This window comes from Chenopodium quinoa, unplaced genomic scaffold, assembly GCF_001683475.1.
Source record: "Chenopodium quinoa cultivar QQ74 unplaced genomic scaffold, ASM168347v1, whole genome shotgun sequence".
Classification (NCBI taxonomy): domain Eukaryota; kingdom Viridiplantae; phylum Streptophyta; class Magnoliopsida; order Caryophyllales; family Amaranthaceae; genus Chenopodium; species Chenopodium quinoa.
In genome coordinates, this window is record NW_018744949.1 from 1,651,785 (window position 1) to 1,666,099 (window position 14,315).

At 31.8% G+C, this 14,315-nt stretch overlaps 1 protein-coding gene across 2 annotated transcripts; it reads left to right on the forward strand.

The window, feature by feature from the left end:
* The first annotated feature begins 260 nt into the window (after positions 1-260).
* LOC110706251 (auxin transporter-like protein 4) lies at positions 261-10,635 on the forward strand. 2 transcript variants are annotated; one of them, XM_021884147.1, is made up of 10 exons: positions 261-588; positions 752-843; positions 956-1,184; positions 1,268-1,453; positions 1,562-1,674; positions 1,849-2,032; positions 2,639-2,736; positions 5,363-5,570; positions 8,071-8,328; positions 10,027-10,635. In XM_021884147.1, exons 3-10 carry the CDS (start codon positions 999-1,001, stop codon positions 10,261-10,263), a joined length of 1,470 nt encoding a protein of 489 aa, XP_021739839.1. In that variant the 5' UTR covers positions 261-588; positions 752-843; positions 956-998; the 3' UTR covers positions 10,264-10,635. The 2 variants fall into 2 exon arrangements, with proteins under 2 accessions (XP_021739839.1, XP_021739840.1); XM_021884148.1 differs by having other exon boundaries at positions 755-843.
* Positions 10,636-14,315: the final 3,680 nt, after the last annotated feature.

Genomic DNA, 14,315 nt, shown 5'->3' on the forward strand with positions numbered 1-14,315 from the left:
CTATTTAAGGGTTATTTATTTAGGGGCTACTTAGTCAATCAAGGGTTACTATTCTGGGAATACTCAGCCGATTAGCGCGTTTTCAGTGTGAGAGTAACTCCTGGCCGATCGAGACTAAGTAACCCTGACCGACCGAATAATGGTATTGATTAATATATATCACTTAAAAAAGGGTGTAAGGGTTGGTGTGAAGGTATGAATAACATATCCTTTAACGGTTAAATAAGATATACTATACCCTTTATGTAAGAAGTACTCCATCCTGGCAGTCCATGTTAAATAGAGTAGATTACATTTATTACTCCGTAGAAGCGTTATACAGCGAGTTGCTGTTAACAGAAAGCATAAAGACCCTTTTTATTTTCTCTCGAGATCAATACACTACTGCATTCTCCAAGTGCACTGCAAAAAACAAACCCAAGCGTAAACACACAAATTAAATAAATCAAGCAATACTGGTGAAGCGGCAGTGCGATTGATTGTGCTTTCCTTAAGGGGGGCTCCTCCAGCCGTATTCGTGCTTAGCTTTCTGCAAATTTGTGGCGCATTTAATTTGGGTTTTCTTTTTTTTTTTTTGTGCTTCAAAAAGTAAGAATTCTTTAGTCTTCCGTAAACCCCGTTATATTTTTAATTCTTTTTTGTCAAACAATTTGGTCTTTTATTAAAGCTTTTTCGTTTTCTCCACTGCAATTTCAGCTGCTGTAATTATTGTCCTATTAATTGTTCATCTCCTGTTCTCTTTTTAAACCAGAAGTTGCTTATATAAGGAGTTACAATACAAGATTTGATCTTAATTCTCCTGCATCAAATATTTAGCGTGAGATAGTGACATTTCACAACAAGGTAATGTATAATTCTTATTTCTCTATACATATATTCTCCCATTTTGTCTTATTTCGTTCATTTAGATCCGTTTGGTTTGATTGATTATAATTCTGATTGTTGTATGATACAGATCTAGCCTAGGCATCAGCCCGTGAAAGACAAGGAAAATAAAAATGTTAACCGAAAAGCAGGGTGAGGAATCAATCGTGTCGAACTTTCACGATAATGAGAGTAACATAGACAATAAGGAAGGTGGTGATGGCAGCAAAGAGGATGATCAGTCGATGTTTGGCCTGAAGAGTTTCCTCTGGCACGGTGGTTCCGTTTGGGATGCCTGGTTCAGTTGTGCTTCGAATCAAGTAATCCTCCTATGATTTTTTAATACAAGTACCTTACAATGGATTAGAGTTTGCTTTATTGATTGAACTAATTGTTTATGCAGGTGGCACAAGTGCTACTTACTCTTCCATACTCGTTTTCGCAATTAGGGATGCTTTCGGGAATACTACTTCAGATATTCTACGGCTTTCTGGGCAGCTGGACGGCGTATCTCATTAGTGTTCTATATGTTGAGTACCGGAGTCGGAAGGAGAAGGAAGGTGTCAACTTCAAAAACCATGTCATTCAGGTGTGTATGTCTGCATTTTTGCATCATTATTGCTTCTATGTTATACCCTACATTTGATCAATTTTTTTCTGTTAAAAATATTAACTGTGTTTGTATTTATTTTAACAGTGGTTTGAAGTTCTGGATGGATTATTGGGACCCTATTGGAAAGCTGTGGGTCTAGCCTTCAATGTAATTTTCCTTTGCTTCGGATCTGTTATTCAGCTCATTGCTTGTGCAAGGTTAGATCATATACTCGAACTTATTTTAGTTTTAGTTAAACTTCGGTAGTCATGATTTGAACTTATTTTTTCCGATTTTTTTATTAAATTGGAAAAAAACAATGCCTTAAGTGATCATGATTACAAGGAACAAAATTTTTGGCTGATTCTTGTATTTTGGAAACATTGTAACAGTAACATATACTACATCAATGACCATTTGGACAAACGCACATGGACTTACATATTCGGAGCATGCTGTGCTACAACTGTGTTCATCCCCTCTTTCCATAACTACCGCCTTTGGTCTTTTCTTGGCCTTGGCATGACTACTTACACGGCTTGGTACATGGCCATTGCATCTCTCGTCCATGGACAGGTACAGTTAAATTAAAATTCGAGTATGAAAGACTAAACTAAATCGGTATTATATTAATTGGTACCGTAAAATTTTCAATTCAACTGAGGTAGATAAATTTCGATTATTTAATAATTTCAAAATTCATGCTTGATTTTGAAACTATTGACTAAATGATTGGACAAATAACTACTACTAAACTCCTATTTTCAATGCAGTTAGAAATTAGATCTTATTAGAATGATATTTTATTAACTGTAAGTCATGGAATTGAACAATTGTAATTTGTAAAATGAATATAACATTGGAGTATTCTTTTATAGTATAATATTATAGTCAAAATCTTAACCTCAATAAGCGAAAGCACGATTATAGGTGATCCAAAGTAATTAACAACAATCATATTTTTAGGACAGTAACCACTTAGAAAAGTTGACCGATTATATACATTAAACAGTATGAACATATAAGTCAAAATAAAATAGGCCAAAAAGGCAATATTAAACGGGAAAACATTTTTATTTTTTTCCAGCCGGAATAATACAATAAAGGGGCTTTTCTACAGTTTAAGATTTTAAGTTAATATTAAAATATTTATGTGTTGCGTTTGTGCACTCATGCGTGCAGGTTGAAGGGGTAACACATTCCGGGCCATCGAAGCTAGTGCTGTATTTTACGGGCGCCACTAACATATTGTATACTTTTGGTGGACATGCTGTCACTGTGTAAGACTTCTATCTTTTATCCGGCAATATTTTTACTCAAACCATTAAGTAACAAATAAAAAAGTTAACTTATTTGCTCATATTAGATAGAAATTTTTTTAATATAGTTTAATTTGAAACATGTAGGGTGTCTTCTTTACAATATATAAATTGGTGCTTGTTAAAGTTAAATAAATAAAGATGTTTAAGACGATTATGAACATTAAAAATACTAAACATTAAAATTTAAATTCTTTTATCTAATACATAAAATATTACTCGGTATAACACAAATAAATATTCAAAGTATCAAGGACATCGTCTGATTAAACGCTAGTTTTTCTAAAATCATAAATTTTAAAATATTTTCTCTACAAATTTCAAATTATCCTATCTTATTATTTTTTTGTTTTTTTTTTGAAGGAATCTTATTATTTTTATTTAATTAAGGTTATAATAAGTGATAGATAAATTTGCTTAAATTATGTTGAGAACTAAATGAAGTAGAATTGAATTCTGAATAAACTGATACGATGCAATTTTTTTGGGAAGGTAGTAAATGGGTTGATAAATTAGAGGAAAATTTGTTTTTAATAATCTCGCCTTTGACCGGTTCGTTGTTAATAATCCCATCTTTTAATTATTATCTAATAATCCCACCTTTATACGACATTCTCTTCTACTGGTTCCTTGTGACCGGTAACCTGTACGTTGGGGTTTTTTTTTTTTTTTAATTTATTAAATGACATGTGTCACTACACGAGTGGATAAAAAAAATATAAAAACTAAAAAAATAATAAGAAAAAATATTCAAGGCCACAACACTTCACCTCCTTGTTCGCCACCTCCCTCCTCAGGCACAACCCACAAAACCACAACAACCACCGCACTTTCTGAACAGCAACTCACAAAACTTCACCTCCCCATTCGCCACTCTCCCCCTCACAACTCGTACTCCCTCAACATCAACAATGCAAAAGCGGATAGCAGCAACCCAACCACTCCAATCGCACATCGCAACCACCGTCGCGCCACCCATGCAACTCTTAAGCACATCAATGCCAACGCAAATTCGATCACCCAACAAATTGTGATTATTGAAGCATCGCAACCCCGATGTTCGCTCCACCATCGCACCATCAAATTCGCTCATACTTCCTGCAACTAACAAGAGCAGACGATTTTCGTTGGGTGAGGGTGGGGAAAGGGTATCCAGTAGTGGGAGGTGGGGAGGGAGGTTTTCGGAGGGTGGAGGGCGTGGGGAGGGGATGGATGCGGAAGGGTTTGGGCTAGGGTGGTGTGGGGGTTTGGGGTTCGCTGGTGGGTTACTTTTGTTAAATTTTTTTTTATTCTTTAAACTTTAGTTTTTTTTTAAAATTTTTTATTTTATAAATCTATCAACTAATCATAAAGTGGCACGTAGCATTTTAACCTGTTAAAATCGGTTACCAACAGGTTAGGGACCTATAAAAGAGAATGCACTATAAAGATGGGATTATTAGATTATAATCAAAAGGCGGGATTATTAATAGCGAATCGATCAAAGGTGGGATTATTAAAAATAATTTTTCTAAATTAGAAATAGAATGGGTATATTTTATTCAATAGCTTTGCTCGGCAATTTGGTGCCCCGCATCCTTCTCTTCTTCTATGTACGCGCTTTCGCTTTCCAGCTTTTGCCGCTGTTCTCATAATTCGATGGCAGTCCCTAGTAAATTCATTTTAGATATCTACCTAAAAATTTGTACCGATTTAGTAAAAAAATTTAGTACTCTTAAACAAATTTCTAAGTGAATATTTTTTGTAGGATAGAGAAATGTAGATCTCAATAGGATTAGGATTTAGTGCTTTTGTAATATCTACATAATTTTTAAATAGTAACATTTTGAATAAATTCTTTTTTTTTTTTTGTAAGAGAAACTTTATTTAAGTTTGTAAAACAAAAAATCCACTCCCTCCGTGTTTAAAAAAGTGTTACACTTTGACCAAACACGCATATCGAGACACGACTTTGATCATTGATTTATCTAATTATGTGGTTAGTAAAATTATATGAAAATTAATATTATGAAAATATACATTATAATGAATCTAACAATGTATTATAAAGTAACATTTTAGTAAATTAATCAAGTCAAAATCATTATATAAATAGTGAAAAAAGTCAAAGTATAACACTTATTAAAATACGGATGGAGTATCAATTTAAATTGGTAAAAGACAAGTTTTCTCTTTTAACTAGATATTTCAGCTAATATAAAAAGTTTGCACAATATTTGTATTAGTTTTATTTCGGTATGGTTTACACTGGTACAACGATTGACGAGTAAACATAAGAAACCACATTTATACTACAATTGGTTTATGTTAACCCCAAATTAGGTCCACTTCCTATATTTAGTAAGTTAAATTTGAAATTTTCATATTACTTTTATTGATCCGAGCTAAGTCAAATTGTGTAAGAGAGGACGGCCCATCATATGCATAAATCTTGCTCCAAGAATCCGATGTACCAATGATGATTAATTTGGTCAATTGGCATATAATAACATTGATTTAATGTGAGAAGTATTTAAAAAGCTCTTCATTAGATTGATGCGAATTTTATTTATTATGTTAATGATTGAATTAATTAAAAATAAAACAGGGAAATAATGCATGCCATGTGGAAACCTCAAAAGTTCAAGTACATTTATCTGCTGGCCACACTCTATGTATTCACTCTAACACTTCCGTCTGCTGCGGCTGTCTACTGGGCCTTTGGTGATGAACTTCTCAACCATTCAAATGCTTTCTCTCTCTTACCTAAGTCGGGTTTCCGTGATGCTGCCGTTATACTCATGCTTATCCATCAGGTAAAAATTTTTAATCTCTTTATTATACATCTTTAATTTTACATTCAATATTATGACAAATAATTTAAACACATCTATTATTAGAACACAATTTTCTATGTTTTTCTCATATAAAGATACGTCAAATTAAATTTAGGTGTGTTAAAATCAATTTATAAAGTTACTGGTAAAAATAATGTCTTCTACGTTCTTTTCATATAAAGGTGCATTAAAATCAATTTTAAATGTGTCAAAATCAATTCATAGAAATATTGATAACTTATTTATTATTGGTAACGTTCACCTTTGGTAATTTAAGTTTCACATTAGAGTCAAAAGAAGTTTGTCGATCCCATATAATATGTTATAAAAAGATACGGAGTAGTAATTATTTAAGAAACTTCAAGTCATATCATGGGACAACTAAAGTTAAATAATTAGGAAAATTAGCTTAAAATAATATCAACTATCAACGGTGTGTGCAAAAAAATACGTATTCAACTATTTGCTATTAGTGGTACCACCTTTTGTACTATGTGCAAAATAGTACGCCATTCACCGGAAAAGTATCACGATAAATATTTTGTCTATATTTATTATTATTATAATTTTTTGTTGATAATTTTCTGTTTTTTCCGAAATACATATTATGTTAACAATTTCACTTACAATACAATCCAAATTAATAATGCCCTACCCCTTTATTTGGCTTTTTTTTTTAACAAAAAAAAATTGTTAATATGATATTTTTTTTTCAAAATACCTGTAGTAATTTCTATTACCACACAATAGTAAATAGGGTATTTAAATGCATTATTATTTTAATAAAATTATTTCAAAAAAAAATCTCCCCTCATTATTTTAGTTGGTGAATGTGGGGAAATTTTGGAATTTTGAAACAATTTTAGAAACTAATTATACCTAATGCATTTAAATACCCTATTTACTATCGTGTGATAGTATAAAGTACTATAGGTATTTTGAAAAATTAATATTAAAATATATATTCACAATTTAAAAATAAAAATAAAAATAAAAATAAAAATAAAAGGAGCGGGTCATTATTAATTTGGATTATAAGGGAAATTGTTAACATAATATGTATTTTGAAAAGAAAGGAGAAAAAATTTAAATAAATAATAACTATAGATGGAATATTCTTCGAATTACTGTTTCGATAACAAACGTACTATTTTACATATATAGTACAAAAGGTGATTCCTCTAATAACAAATTGTTGAGTTCGTATTATTTTTCACACACCGTTGATAGTTGGTATTATTTTAAACCAATTTTCCAAATAATTATTAAAAGTTGTATATTATGGGTGAAGAGAATAATAATTGTTTAATACTGTAAACTCATTTGTTCCCCGATTTCAGTTTTTTGTCTGATTATAAAAAATTTCATTTTTTTTTTTATAATAAATGTTGCATGTCATTTCGAAATATCTAATCAATTATCAATTAAAAATAGCAAAGCAACTATTACTTTTGATTACAATGCAATGATGAGTAACTATTGATTAAGAATGGGGACAAATGAAAGTAGTTAATTTGAAGATTAACTATAATATGATTAATATCGATAATATAGTTTACCTAAGTTAGGAGAATGATTCACGTAGTACCATACAACTATTATAGTTCATAAAAAAAATTTAAAAGTGTAATTAAATAGTTAAAGTAAACTGTAATTACAAAATAACACTTAAAAAGTATGAATGGGCTAATGAAAATCATTTAAGATTAGATTTTAATCATTTACTACCTACAAGTTCAATTAGTTAAATATAATTAAATACATTTAGTTTAATTAACTTAACTTATTGGAAGAAAATAATTTAGAATAAGTTCAAGCTATAATAATTTAATCTGCCTAATTAATTAATATTTCATTTGTTATTGTTCCATTACAATATATACCTCTGATTTTTTAAATTTTCATATCATGATCAATTGCAACATTATAATTTGGTTTCCTTATTCACTGGTCGAATGTTAACTAATGGATCAAGTGGTCCATGCATCCCTACCACTTTCCTAAATTTTCCTTAATTTGTGTGATGACCAACACATATGTTGTGCTAAATGAAGCAACAAACAGTATAAAATTAATTCATAAAAATTTAGCACTTTCCCTAGTTAAAAAAAGGTTTTGTACCCCTCTGTCTTTTTTGCCGTTCTTGTTTTGACTTCCATGGTCAGACTTTAAATTTTTTAACCAAAAATTCTCATTAATACATATAAATTTAGAATTGTCAAAATTTGTTTTTTTTACACTATAAATTTTTTATAATTTTAGTTAATACTTCATTAAAAATACTAATAGTCAAATGTAAGCCTTAAATATCGTACAAAGTCAAAACAAACACAATAAAAAGAAGCTGAGATAGTACCTTTGAAATAGATCTTGTTTTAATTTTCGATACTTTTGATCTTCATTTTATTATATCAAACATTGAGCTATGTTTTCTATCAATTAACCTAAATTATCAAATTCTTCTTACTTTTGCATGCAGTTCATTACATTTGGGTTTGCTTGTACACCATTATACTTCATATGGGAGAAAGTGATTGGAATGCATGACACAAAGAGTTTATGTTTAAGAGCTCTAGTAAGGCTTCCAGTGGTGATACCAATTTGGTTCTTAGCAATTATATTCCCTTTCTTTGGGCCCATTAATTCTGCTGTGGGTGCCCTCTTGGTTAGTTTCACTGTCTATATCATCCCAGCTCTTGCCCATATGCTCACTTATAAAGACGCCTCCGCCAGAAAGGTATTATCTCATTCTCTTTTCAAATTATAGTTTATGGATTTCCTTTACTTTCTTGCTATTAATGCAACTAATTATTTCAACCAACAAGAGAATATGCATCTAGCTTTATATTATAATAAAAGTAATCTTATGTTTTATTAAATATTTGAAGTTGGTGTGTCGTAATAATTATACTTTTGATTAATAGTTTACTAGAATGCACCCGTGTTAATGTAAGTAATGTATCATATAGCTTTATAAAAATAATGCACCCGTGGTATAACATTATTGTTTATATAAGATTTTTTTTTAAAAAAAACTCCCCCTTGGTTTTCTGAAATAATTAATCTATTCATCGACTGATAATAAAATATACTTGCTATTTCCCAAATTTAGTGTGTCCCTTATTTTTTTTTGTATTTGTCTTAATTTAATATGCTCCTTTTGGCAAGGATTTATTAATCTTTAAATATAAAAATTTTTCTACTATTTTATATTTTAATTTCATAGAGAATAACAATTGGTAACAACATCACACTTTTATATGGCAAAAGAAAGGGACACACTTTAATTAGCTAGAACAAAGAGGTTAACCCCTTAAACCTATCAAATTGTTTTTGGTGAAAGGGATATGTGCAATCTACTAGTAAGCAATTGATAAAATCATTAAAGAATGAGAAGTGGAATGAGCTGGTAAGTGACCCGCTTTAGTTGGGGATTCTTATTCTAATGTTCCCTAACCTCAACAATTGTTTGATTGGGCATTTAATGACTGTGATTTTTATACAATTACAAAGTGATAGGAAAACATGTGAAAGTCAAAACTCAAAAAAGATATATGGAGTAGATCCAAGGAAAGAAAGGGCTGTCATCTTCATTTAGTAATTATTACTCCATTATCTGATATGGTATCTACATGATCAGATTGGTCTCATATCTTCTGTGAGCTGGCATTTTTCGACTTTTTCCTATTTACATAATAACATATACTTTTTTATATATATACTTTTTTATAACTTTTTATAGTTGCCCATAACTCTCAATAGATTTATTACATGTCACCTCATAAATACCATATATCTTTAAGATTCTGGCTCTTAATGAAAGAACCAAATCTTGCTGTGTATCTCTAGAGATTTTTGAGTAATTACTAATTTTTTAATAATTTTAGACATAATTACACGTTGATCATTTATAGTAACGTTAAGTATTTATATTTCTATTTTTAGCTTCATAAACTTTTCCATAAAAGTAACCTAATATATTTATAATCATTTAAAGAATTAGTGTTTTCACGCATGAAATTAGTTAATTTATTCTTTTATATATACAATAACTTTTTTTTTTATCACAAAAAATTTTAACCTCCGTACGAATCAAATATTTTTGAATTAAAGTTAGTATTTTATATATTTTGAAATAAAATTAGTATTTTATATATAAATAATGTAAAAGTCAATGTGATACGCTTAATTATCCTTTAATTGGTCAAGGTGAGTTTTTTCTTGTATTTGGAATTTGTTTTGCACCTATTTAAATAATTTTAGCACCAAAATCAGCTTTTGGGTCAAAAGTTTGACCAAGTCAGCCAGTTTTAGTTATCCTTGTCTCCTTCTCCATTTGTTCTTAATTTGTTTCTTAACAAACTAGCAAAAGACTTACATAAAGGGCAAGAAAATAATTTAAAAAATAACTTTGTAATTCTTTTTGCTGTTGCAGAATGCTGCAGAGAAGCCTCCATCCTTCTTTCCAAGTTGGGCAGGAATGTACGCAGTGAATATGTTTATAGTTGTTTGGGTATTGATAGTAGGATTTGGTTTCGGAGGATGGGCTAGCATGACCAACTTTGTAAGGCAGGTTGACACTTTTGGACTCTTTGCTAAGTGTTACCAGTGTAATCCTCCACCAATACATCCTTCCGGTGCTTCTCCACCGCCTCTTCCTCCACACCACTGATCGATTCAATCTCCTTCCTCGAATGCACGCCTCGAGCGAGCACTCTCGTGGTAGACAACAACAAGGCAGAAAAATTGGGCTAAACCCTTCTGCATTTTGTACCATACATGGGAAAAATTGTAGCTATATTTTGTCAACTATTACACAGTAAACAATGCTTTGTTTTATTGTACTTGATTATTTTTTTTTTTTTATCCTTACTCCTTTTTAAGGATTTCTTATTTGATTTACAGGATTAGAAATCAATTATGGAGTGTGTGGAAGAATATTTAGTTTGGTAATTTATTCAGAGAAATAGAATTAGTTAGTGGTAAATGAAGTTTGAAGTGTAAACTATAACTTTTAATATTAGCAAGTGATGTTCTTGGTTAATTTTTAGTTGTATTTGATCAAATGTTATAAACTTTTTAAATTTTTATTATTACCAACCATGTTAGTAACGGATCTTCCATTATTATTAAATATCATCCATGTTCCCAATATTATTATATTTTCCTATGTTTGTAAAATGTCTAGTAAAAAAAAACAAAAGGGATAGTCTAGAAGAGTAAAATGAAAAATGAAAACGGAGTGAAAAGGAAACAAATAAGACGGGGGAAAGGAATCATTTAAATATTACCTTTTCATTTGTTTGGTTTAATCATGAAAAGGGTATTTGTTAAGAGGAGGGTAAGGGTATTTGTTACCCCAAGTTTTTGAGAGGTAGTAAATGAGGGGTAACCATTACCTAAGGATAATGGTAATTGTTACAATGTCTTCAAACCAAACACACGGTAACGGTACCGGTTTAATTGAATCCGTTTCCAATTCAAAAAATACACTAACCAAACGCCCTCTTAGAGTGAGGGGATGAACATGGAGTCTTAATGACCTTATTTGCCCTTTGATATTTAATTTTAATTTCAAAAACATAAGATGGGCGAAGTGTCGAAGTGAAGTGCGGCGGGACCCTTGTTAGCCCATATCACATGGGTTGCACGTTGGCCATCCACTCTTCCTACAATCAATTGATCACATGCAATTCATAACTCCATGTTGTATATATTCTTAAGATTTAGGGAAGATTTACGATTCCATCTTCTTATTATGGCTTATGGAAACTAGTGCATAAACTTCGTTCCATTACAACGTTCAAGTTTTATGTTGTCAATAAAAGTATAGGAATTAGCTAAATAACTTTTTACATTTAGAATATAAAATTACATAAAGAGTAATGTTGGTCGTGCTTATCAATATTTTTAGCAGGTTATGCACCAACAATTGGTTGTATAACTAATTACAATTTTGTAACAATGTAAAAATGATTTTCTAAATATTTTCTCTCCTTCATTTCTTTGTAAGAATGAACGAAGACACAGATCTAGTCAATCTAATCAATTGATTGAAGAACTAAATTCGACATTATACACCATTGTCAACAAACTATATACTTTTACTTCTTAGTTCTAGGTCTTAGAAGCTCTTTAACCAACAAGTTGGTCATGGAGCAACATTTGTTCAGTCTGCAAATACATGAAGGTAGACCCCACAAGATATTACTAAGATCAAGTAAACACAATTTTATTAGATTTTTTTTTTAAATGGCTAAATTAACAAAAATAAATTAGAGTTTACAAGACACGATACAAAAAAAAATAAACTTGCCACTAGAAGCCTAGACCTTAAAACAACAAATAAAGGATAAATAGAATTTTAACACATAAGCCTTTACAGCACTTAACACTAGTGCAACATAATAATACACAATTTTTATTTTTATTTTTATTTTTTTTTTTAAAAAAAATACTAGTAGACTAATTTCAAAACCATAATATATAAAGATTCAAGAGACACCTTAACATTGCAAAAGAGGAGCTCCTTATAATTTAAGGAGTGGATACACACAATAAACAATAATGAGAGCTCTCAATAGGATCAAATCATCACCAATTCAAAAAGCTTTGTTTGAATGTGTTTGACTTTCCTTTCATTCAATTAGCTTTGGTGAATGCATTTGACTTTCATTTGATTTAAAAAAGGCTTTTTTGAATGCATTGACTTTCAATTGATTCAATTAGTTTTGTAGAATGCATTTGACTTTCATTTGATTTGATTAGCTTTGTTTGAATGCGTTTGACTTTCATTTGATTCAAATAGCTTTGTTGAAAGCATTTGACTTTCATTTTATTCGAAAAGATTTGTTTGAATGTGTTTGACTTTCTTTGTTGAATGCATTTAACTTTCATTTTATTCAATTAGCTTTGTTAAAATACGTTTGACTTTCATTTGATTCAATTGAAAGGAATGGTGTCCTTCGAACAAGTGCATTATTTCGATAGAGGGTTTAGAATTAATTAGGAAAGCTAATTATTCAATGAGGTCAAGTGATTGGAATGTTTAGCTAAAGGCTGCTTTCGATCAGTAATATTAATGTATAATTAATATTACAGCTTGTTCTTGACTAAACACTTTGGGTCACATCCAATTGTGTAACCGAACCCAAGTGACGAATTAATCCGAAGGATTAGATGTGTCAATAGAGATTTTACAAACTAGCCATTGGATTCCGAGCTTAGAGTGTCGAAAGTCGAGTCGAATTTATGACCCGAGATGGAAATATCAATCAAACAAGCCAACGCAAGTGAAAATCCTAGCCTCGAAACGGCCTAGCCAATACAGGGCTAGGTGGGCTAGCATGGCTAGCCAAATCCCTTGCCGCAAGGCAAGGCTCAGCCGTAATCCCAGCATGCAACGCATGGCCAGGCTTGCTGGTAGAGCAAGCCTTGCGGGCAAGGCAAGGCCAGCAAGGCTAGCCGCGCATCGCTAGGCATGCTAGCAGCGCCAGCTCGTTAGCACAAATAGCTAGCATGCTAGCGTGCCAGCAAGGTAGCAGCGCTAGCAAGCAATGTTGGGCCTCACTAGCTGCTGCTAGCACTATGCGCCCAGCAGCTTGCAAGCGCGCAAGGCTTGCTCGAACACGTACACACGCAAACCAGATAGCAGGCCCAGGCAAGCACCAGCTCGCCAGCTTGGCGTGCTTTGGTTCCTAAGGCCAGGCGCCAGCTGGTGCACTATGGTTGGTGTGGGTGAGAGCCGGTTTTGGTGGGTTTTCTTGGGGAGCAAGGGGAAGGTGGTCTTCCCCTTGTGGTCCTCACCTATCCCCCTTGTTCTCCTTGTGACACTTGTTGTTTGGTGATTGTTTTGACTTTTTAATTTAATTTAGAATTAAATTAAGTCTTATTTTTTCCTTTTTACCAACTATCCCACAATGAAAGATGATGGGAATTCTTGGGAACAATTCCCTATAAATACCTCTCATTTGGTATTGGGAATTTCACTTGAGTTGGTGAACTCTAAGGGATCTCCAAAAGCGAGAAAACCTTTGTTCGTAAATTCTAAGTTATTTTGGTTAGTCCCGTCTAAGCTACGGGGTAGGGGCCGGTTATGGTTCGGTAGCGAGGGTGTGAGCCGTCGGAGGTTTCACACTTGTGGATCTTGAAGCTTTCAAGTCCGAGCTCATCGGTTTAGCGAAGCACGCTTCTAGGGTGAGTATTATTTCTCTATCTTCTCTTATGTTCGTGTTTTTTTTTTATTTTCATGCTTTTGTTAATATTGTAATTATTATGCATGCGATCTGGTTATCGGGTTTTGTTTCCGCGCGGTGTCAGACTCCGTAAAACCCAACAACGATATAAGAGCTTCTTGCATTTAATTTTTACAACTAAAATTAATTAATTAAGGTAATTTAAATGGATTTCAATTTTTGGTTTAGCATCCTAATTAGATTAGGAGCTTGTTTTTTAATTGGATTAAAATCGTATTTATCCTTTTTTTTTTGCCTATGAACTCCGATTTTGAATCAAAATTAGTGAATTTTGGGTGGAATCGACGTTCTAAATCATTCTTTACCCACAAATTGATTAAAAATGACCTTCTAGAAGCCAAAATCCACCCAGAAAGTGGTTTTTCGAGGGGTTTTTTGTTTTGTACGAAATTTTTTTAAATCTTTAAACCTTGATTAATTATGGCATGCAATTGTTGGATTATGTGTTTGATTATACCATTAATCTTTT